General features: G+C 44.0%; 1 protein-coding gene across 1 annotated transcript in view; it reads right to left on the bottom strand.

Moving 5' to 3' along the window:
* The window catches only part of PLEKHH2 (pleckstrin homology, MyTH4 and FERM domain containing H2), a 128,030-nt gene that overhangs the window by 68,206 nt on the left and 50,611 nt on the right, over positions 1 to 9,213 (bottom strand). Inside the window, exons 7-8 of the mRNA XM_013003918.2 lie at positions 5,428 to 6,389; positions 1,811 to 1,886 (exon numbers count right to left, since the gene is read on the bottom strand). Coding sequence (XP_012859372.1) covers positions 1,811 to 1,886; positions 5,428 to 6,389 — 1,038 coding nt within the window. The remainder of the gene's footprint in view (positions 1 to 1,810; positions 1,887 to 5,427; positions 6,390 to 9,213) is intronic.

Here is a 9,213-nt window from a genome sequence, read left to right as displayed (position 1 = left end):
ATATTTATATATATATATATATAATCTTTTAGGAAATGACATGAATAGGTTAAAAAAAAACAGAACCAAATTTGCCTTAGTAGTTGGAGGTGGAGAGAAGCGGAGGAGGAAAAGTGCTCTCTTGGTAGTAGTAACTTTTTGTTTATATGGCCAAGTTTGAGAAAGCCAGACCTACGTAAGACAGAAACCTCTCAGAGAAGGATAGCTCAGATGTTTTTGACAAAAGAGTGAGCAATAGAAACATCGTAGGAACTATGCCCTGTTAATGGTGGAGTATTTGCAAGACCCAGAAAAATAAGGCAGCTCTGTTAAGTTTGGGCTCCTACAGACTTCACGGTAGGCGTGGACAAGGTGGCATCACACATGCACAGCATCATCGATGGACTAGATGCAGGGAGGGGGATACATGGACAAAAACTAGGTTGTGTGTGGTTTTGCAACAGTAACAACAACCCAATGGGGGGGTCAGGGAGCCTAGAGACCCCCACTTACACTACAGACCCTTAGACATGACCAGTCAACTCATGGGACTAGTTCATTTGGTTTGGGGGTTTGATCTACGGTCTTGGGGGCCCTCTTGTGAATGAGCATAGTATGTTTCTAAAGTGTATTTTCTTTCTCCCAGGATGGTGGGTAGTTCCTGGGGGCTTATAAGTTCATGCGTGGTCATCTAAGCTATACCTTTTGGTCTTTACTTGTCTGGAAAAAGAGAGAAAGAAAACCCAAGAATCCTAGAAGAACAGCACTTCAGGACTAGTTTTCCACCTGAACCACTGCCTTCCCACTCTGAGACCAGAACTAGCTGGCGTCCAGTGACAACTACCAAACATTCAACCAGAAACACAACAGAGGGGTCCTGATACAAAGGGAGAAAAACATATCGACTTTCAAATGCTTTCAGACATGCTTAAGGAACTTGAAATTCTTTGGTTGCAACAATGGGCTCATAGAACAATTTTAAGGATGGCACAGGACCGGGCAGTGTTTCGTTCTGTTGGGCATGCGGCACTATGGGTCAGAACCGACTGGCTAGCACCTAACAACGACAACAAAGTGTCCAGACTGACTGGACCTCCTGAAGCTGGAAGTGTCTCTAGGTCTATGGCCCTGGCGGGTAATCCAACCTTGAATTGAAATTAACCTCTGAAGTCACCATTAAACTAAGTAACAGCTTAACCCAAAGAGTCAAGATTGGCACACTTGAGTGCCGAATTAGAAAAGCAATGATCTACACAAGCCCTCCAAGGTCAACGGCTCTTTCAAAGCATAGATGAGAAGGTTGCGGGGCAGAGAGAACAAGGACATAAGACAATAAGAGGAGTAGCGAGAATGCTGACACAGAATGTAACCAATGTCACGTATCATTATGTCAAGAAACTGTGGAATAGGGGTAGGTTTGGCCGTGCATCTTTTCCTAAAGAGCAAATAATTTTTAAAGGTGAAAAATCGTTACATTTGCTATATAGATTTGGAGAAGGAAAGGGAGGAGGCTAGGAGAAGAAACCATAGAAAAATCTCCTTTTTTATTCCAGACAGTTCTGTTGATTTGTTTTCTTGATTTATTTTTATGATTTGTATGTATTGGTCTTATAAAAATTTTGAAGAAAGCAAACGAAGAGGGGAAAATGTGTTTAAATTCTGAAAAGGGACACAGAAAACAGTGTTTTTGCCATTTTAAACAGCTGAAATACAGTCGTTTCTTAGCTTTAGTCTCTTTTGTGTAAAAACATAATGAGGTACGCTTTACATAAGAGTTGAATTTCAATTTTAAAATAAAAACCAGCAACCTTATGCACACAAAATCACTTACTTTTATTCGCATTCTCCACACTGAGGGCTTCAGACATTCGAATCCCTGATTTGGCGACAGCGTAGATTCTCCCTTCCTAAAAGAAAGGTATGCACGGGGTATTTCAAGTAGAGAAATGGTTACTTTCAATACATATGTTTTCCATTTGTTCTTCATTCACTCGTCCGTGGACTAGAGCATGATCATGAGACTGTCAACAAATCCAACTCAAGCAGTCCAGGTGAACAGTGTTGCGCACTTTCCCCATCCATTATTTATTCGATGATTTATCTTTGTCTCCACATGTTATTTGGTAGTCTACTTTCTTTTGAAGAGATGGGGGGAAAAGGTAAGAGAAGTATTCACAATCACTGACTTCACATAAATACTGCCTTTTAATAGCTAAACAGTCTATAACATGGCTACAGGAGAAAAAGAAAGAAAAAATCAAGTAGGAAGTCACGTCACCTCTTTATTTCAGTGAAGGGATCCTGGGAGCACGGTGGCAAGGTGCTCTGCTGCTAACCGGGAGTCAGGGGTTCAAGTCCACCAGCCCCACCACAGAAGACAGTCTGTTCCCATAAAGACTGACAAACCCTGTGGGGCAGTTCTACTCTGTTTAATAGGGTTGCTATGAGTTAGTACCAACCTGTCATGCCAACGGATTTGGAGTTTTAGTTCAATGAACACTCCAGTAGGGGAAAAACAAAACATTTGAGATCAAACAATGCATGGATTTGAGAATTGCAAGGGTATTTATCATGTTCTCTTGTTCCTAAAGTAGGTTGTTACTTTGATTTCTTTTATTGAGAGATCTCTGAGTAAGGTCTCACATGCACTGGGAAAGTCCCTCATGTGTAAGAGGACAGCTTGTGGCTCCTAATGTACTGAATTTTGTAAGGAATCTAAACAAGACACAGTTGAGTGATCCAGCACCCAGTGGGCAAGCTAAGATCGTCTCCTTCAGGTTAGTCAGTGCCCTGAGAAGTAGTTAGCATGGGATCTCTATCAAGGATATATTATTTTAAAGAAAGGATCAGTGGACAAATCAGATGAAATCTCTCTGAGAATGTGATTGAGCTACATGGAGAAAGGCAAAGAGCTGAGTGGGCAGAACAGAAAGACAGTAGACAGAGAATAGGAAGCAGTCAGACGGGCGGAGAGAGTGGAAGGGAATAGTCGGCAGCAATAGGAGAAGCAGAAAGACAGCCATTGTAGATATAAAACATCGTAGATAGGAAACATCGTAGATATGATCCTTGGGAGCAGGCGCAATGGGTGTCCCCTGTTCCTAAGAAGCTAACTACCACAGGGGCTACTGAACCACAGGACATGTCCCAGATCCAGAGTGACTGTTGCATTTGGAATAATATTCCATTACAATTAGGATAGGATTTTTTGAATGACATTCTAGTTCAATGAGCTTTAAAATCAACTTTTTTTTTTTTTGGCTGTGCATAAACTTATTTGGTTTATTGGAAAGGTAGTCGTGGCAAGGCATGTCAGTAAGACCTCAAGGCATTTATTTGCTACAGAAATCAGAGGGAACCCTGGTGGTGTAGTGGTTATGCATTGGGCTGCAGCCTGCATGGTTGGCAGTTCAAAACCACCAGCATCTCCAAGGGGGAAAGACTGGGCTTTCTACACTGGTGACTAGGTATATAGTCTCTTCAACTGACAGGGTAAGCATTGACTTGTTTGTTTGTTTCAGAAGATCAGAAGGAACAATTACAACGTCAGTTCAATAATTAAAACTCAAAACCCACTGCCATCGAGTCAAATCCCACTGACGTCACCCCTGCAGAACAGAGTAGAACTGCCCCTGTGGGTTTCCAAGACTTGCTTGCTTGCTCTTTCCAACAGTTTTATTGGCATCGAATTCACATATCGGATAATTCAAAAGTTCAATCACACCAAGAAAGAGTTTCTAGAACACATATCTTTTCCTGGAAACCTTAAAATGTTTCACAAACAGAAATAAAACCTTAAACCGTATACCAGCCTACTAGAAGGCTTTTGAAAAACAACACTCTGTTTCAGTCCAAAGAGCTTCAGGAGAGAGAAGAGGGAAAAAGCAGTAAAAATGGTTTGCCAAGTAAAATAAACTTGTAAGTTTAATCTCTGAAAATCTCAACATAATAAAAGAGGCGAGATGTCAATTCCTCACTAAGGGTAACGTAACGAGTATCGCAGGGATGTGCCTGCCAATAATGTCTACCTTTTAGTTCCATCCGGAGTTAAGTGATACACTGCAGACAGTTTTACATGGACACCGGAACGGAATGTTCCCTTGCAAGCCATCAAGAGCAGCTCCATCTCAAGGCCTGCATTCATGCCTTGACTTATCCCAGGAAAATATGGCCGACTTAATTTAGGAGCTTACAGTGATAACAGTCTCTAAATGACCAAGTAACAATTTGATTCTTTTTAAAACCTCACAACCCAGATGCCTCTCTGAAGGAAGCCAAAGGTTAAATTGCAGTTAGACGTGAAGGAAAACTTAAATCTGCCAAACATATCTTTTTACTTTGTTTTAAAGATAAGTAAGATGATTTTTTAAAAAATATAGTCATGTAGATATTCTTAAGAAGAATCGTACAATTTGGCAGGTTAATTATTTTACTACTGGCCCATGTTTTATTGAAGGAAGAGCCAATATATTCTGGATACACAAAACGTATTTTGTTAAAGCAATGGATTACGCGCATGAAATGCCAAAATGAAATTTCTCTGAAAGGTAAACGAGTTGAAAAGTTTAAAAATGGATGATCAGCAAGTTCAGTGTCCTGCTACAAAGGCACCCACAAGTACCTCTCAAAGGGGCAGCCCACTGCCCTCCATCTCCTTAAACACACACACACACACACACACACACATACACACACACACACACACTTTCCTTTCATGGTGGGGGGTCTGCAATAATGAAACACTCTTGATCTCTCTCACTCTATCCAAGGAGTAGCTTGATGTAGTTAGTGAGTTCAGAAGGAGCGCTGGCCATGCACAGCCCCGCCTTCTCTTGGGCTTTTCTCTTGAGAAGAGAGACAGGCAGTTCCAGGATGCACATTTTCAAAGGGAAGGCCTCCATCTAAGAGGCTGTCTCATCCTATAAAGGTCTACGGTCTCAGAAACCCTAGGAAACACTTCTACTCTGCCTTACACAGTCGCTAGATGAGCTGAAATGGACTCGGTAGCAGGGGGGTTTGCCATGGTTTTGCTTTTATTGGGGGAAGCCAGCACTGCTGGGGGCTGTGTGAACTAAACCTAGCTAATTCCGAGGTTCATACTGGGAAGACCACTTGCCCAACCCTTGCTCTCAAGTTCATTTTTATCGACCATAAAATCGATTTTATTCGTAACAAAGGTAGTACAGTATTTTGATTCCCCTCTCTCACGTATCCCTTGTTTTACTTCTCAACTGACTCTAGACCCAGTGGGGGAAGGGAAGCACTACGTATAGGACCTCCTGGTTCCTCGGACAGTCATAAATTCGGAAATCATGTTCTGAAAGTGAGGAACTCTCAGGACAAATTGGATTTGCAAGGGAACCGGAAAAGGAGCCAGTCCAGCCTGAGAAGGGAAAGACTGTCAAGGAAAGACTTGTGTGTGTGAGTTGCACAAAGCGGTATAATTACCCAGGAGGGGAACCGGTGCAGGGGAGGGGTGGGGGGCTTGCCGCACACTGCCTTTTTCGCCGGCCCACAGGTTTCCTGGTCGTCTGAACACGGGGATTCCAGGGAGTCATAGGAAAATAATCCGTCATCACAACTCGTGTCCATGTTCTCTAAAACATCTGAACTGTCACCGTCAAGGAGATCAAGATCCGTTTCCTGAGGTCTCAGTGGCCGTATCATGCTGATAGCATTTCTGTTGGTACCAAACATCCGATCGGAACTTAACTGTGGCTGGCTTAAGTGCCTTTTGGCTAGCGCGACGCTGATACTGAAGACGTTAGGAATCCGTAGCTTTGGGGGTGGCAGGTTTGATGAAGGCATTAATTGTGTGCCTTTTCCAGGTAATAAAGTAGGGTGCTTTGGAGTCAAAGCCGGGGTCAAAATAGGGCTCGGGGTGTTGGCCTCACTCGATGAGGAGGAATAATCCAGTCTCTGAGACTGAAATTTCTTATTCAGCTCATCTGAGGAACTGTCTCGCTCCTTTTTACTTAATTCAGAATTTGCCTTTCGGACGAGACTATTCTGAGCCTTCCAGTGTGCCTCTTGTTGCCAAGAATATAGCTTCTTGTGTTCTGTTATCTTTAGGCCAAAGGTCTCCTCTTCAAAAATAGAGCTGCTGTCGTCAGATGCCGTTAGGTAGGTCTCACTTCCCAGCCTGTTGCCCTGGCCCCCTTCCTCCGACGTGTGGCTGGACAGTGTGGAGGTGCACCTGGACTTGGATCTTCCTTTGCTTCCCTCTTCCTCATCGGAACTCCAGTCGCTGACAGGAGCCCCGGAATTTTGGGACAGGCCACCATCTGTTGCAAAGCTGGTTCTTGCGTTCTGGTTCTGTTCGGGGGCACAGGGGCTTTGATGCAATGCTCTCGGGCCTCTGCTGTTTTCTTGAACTTGGTTCTCAACCGACTTTTCTGGAATTTCCATTTCTAGAAAAGCAGACATCAAGGGGCAAGTTGCCTTTAATAATGCAAATTTAATCATATGCTACTACGTTTTAGAAATGGGCAAATTTGTATGAATAACGCTAGCTTACATTATCCTGTGTCAGTGTTAATTTATCTAAAAACACAGTTTGAAAACTCTAAGCGTTCTATAAAACATGGAATCTCAGCACACAATAGATTAATATCAGCATTAAACAGCTATGTAAGGAACCATTTGAGGAGAAAACTGACAACAACCCGAGGAGAGAGAAATGAAAAACTTAAAATGAAGTAGGGTAATTCTATCAAAGAACACAGGTACCAAACCTAACCAGAGAACACCACTAATTCTATTTTAAAAGCCACCCCCCCCCCAAATGACGACCTTTCTTTCAACTAAATTTCCAAATTATCATAAGATAACTAAAATAGAAGTTCAATTCTAGAGCTATAAAACAAACTTTCTACCCAATCCTTAAATATAAAACACACAAAACCATTAAGAAGGATAAACAGAAAAATGTAACTTCCTCTATTTTTGGTTTATTCAGTACTACAGAAAATGTTTTAATTAAAAGAATAAGATGTTGACTATCTCACTCTCACTGCCTCACTCAGTGACTCACTCTCACTGTGTCACTAACTCACTGTCTCACTCTCTGTCCCACTCATTCACTGTCTCACTCTCCCTCTCTCACTTTCTCATTCACCCCCTGCCTCACTCACTCACTCTCACTGTCTCATTTCCTCCCTGTCTCACTCTCTTTCTCACTCATCCACTGTCTCTCTCTCTCACTCCCTCACTGCCTCATTCTCTCACTGCCTAACTCATTCACTGACTCTCACTCCCTCACTCTTACTGTTTCATTCACTCCCTGCTTCACTCTCTCCCTGTCTCATTCACTGACTCTCACTGTCTCACTCACTCCCTGCCTCACTGCCTCATTCACTGACTCTCACTGTCTCATTCACTGATTCTCACTGTGTCACTCACTCACTCTCTCACTGCCTCATTCACTCCCTGCTTCACTCTCTGTCGCACTCATTGACTGTCTCACTCTCACTGCCTCACTCACTCACTCTCACTGTCTTATTCACTCCCTGCCTCACTCTCACTTACTTACTGTCTCACTCCCTGCCTCACTCAGTGACTCACTCTCACTGACTCACTGACTCACTCTCTCACTGTCTCATTCACTGTTACTCTCTCACTGCTTCACTCTCTGTCCCACTCATTCATTGTCTCACTCTTACTGCCTCACTCGCTGTCTAACTCTCACTCACTCCCTGCCCCACTCTGTCTCACTCTCTCAGTGCCTCATTCACTCACTCACTGTCTCATTCACTCCTTGCCTCACTGTCTTTCTCACTCATTCACTGTCTCAATCACTCCCTGCCTCACTCTCTGACTCTCACTGTGTCACACTCTCACTGTCTCATTTCCTCCTTACCTCACTCTCTTTCTTACTCATTGACTCTCTCACTCCCTCACTGCCTAACTCACTCACTCTCACTGTTTCATTCACTCCCTGCTTCACTCTCTGTCTCACTCTCACTCACTCCCTGAGTGAGTGAAACAATGAGAGTGAATGAGTGAGGCAGTGAGTGAGGCAGGGAGTGAATGAGACAGTGAGTGAGTGAGTGACACAGTGAGAGTCGGTGAATGAGGGAGACACTGCTTCACTCTCTGTCTCACTCTCTCAGTGCCTCATTCACTGCCTCACTCACTCACTGTCTCATTCACTCCGTCTCATTCCCTCACTCTCACTGTGTCATTCAGTGACTCTCACTGTCTCATTCACTGACTCACTCAATGACTCACTCTCACTGTCTCATTCACTCCCTGCTTCACTCACTTACCCACTCTGTGTCACTCACTCACTGATTCTCACTCTCTCATTAACTCCCTGCCTCACTAATTCACTGTCTCACTCCCTCACTATCTCATTCACTCCCTCATTCACTGACTCTCATTGTCTCACTCACTCACTGCCTCATTCACACACTGCCTCACACTCTCAGTGCCTCAGTCAGTGATTCACTCTCACTCATTCACTGTCTCACTCTCTCACTGCCTTACTCTCACTCTCTCTCACTCACTCACTCACTCATTCACTGACTCTCACTCTCTCACTGTCTCATTCACTCCCTGCCTCACTCTCTTTCTCACTCATTCACTGTCTCGCTCTGTCTCACTCTCAGTGCCTCACTCGCTGACTCTCACTGTGTCACTCACTCACTCTCTCACCTTATTCACTCCCTGCCTCACTCACTGTCGAACACACACTCACTGTCTCACTCAGTGACTCACTTTCACTGACTCACTTCCTGACTCTCACTGTCTCATTCACCCCCTGCCTCACTCACTGACTGTGTCATTCACTCATTGTCTCACTCCCTCACTCACTCTCTGTCTCACTCAGTGACTCACTTTCTCTCACTGTCTCATTCACTCCCTGCCTCACTCTCTGTCTCACTCAATCAGTGTCACTGTCTCACTCACTGCCTCACTCACTTTCTCATTCACTCCCTGCCTCAATCTCTATCTCACTCTCACTGTGTCCCTCACTCCCTGTCTCATTCACTGACTCTCACTGACTCTCATTTACTCCCTGCCTCACTCACTGCCTCAGTCAGTGATTCACTCTCACTCACTCATTCACCCCCTGCCTCACTAAGTGACGCACTCTCACTCACTATCTCATTCACTCACTGTGTCACTCTCTCACTGCCTCACTCAGTGATTCACTCTCACTGTCACATTCACTCTCTGTCTCACTCACTCCATGCCTCACTAAGTGATGCACTCTCACTCACTATGTCATAG

The sequence above is a fragment of the Echinops telfairi genome, unplaced genomic scaffold, assembly GCF_000313985.2.
Source record: "Echinops telfairi isolate 266 unplaced genomic scaffold, ASM31398v2 ScPeMD7_7475;HRSCAF=8513, whole genome shotgun sequence".
NCBI lineage: Eukaryota > Metazoa > Chordata > Mammalia > Afrosoricida > Tenrecidae > Echinops > Echinops telfairi.
The sequence above is the reverse complement of the archived record's forward strand: the minus strand, read 5'-3'. Positions and strand labels throughout refer to the sequence as shown.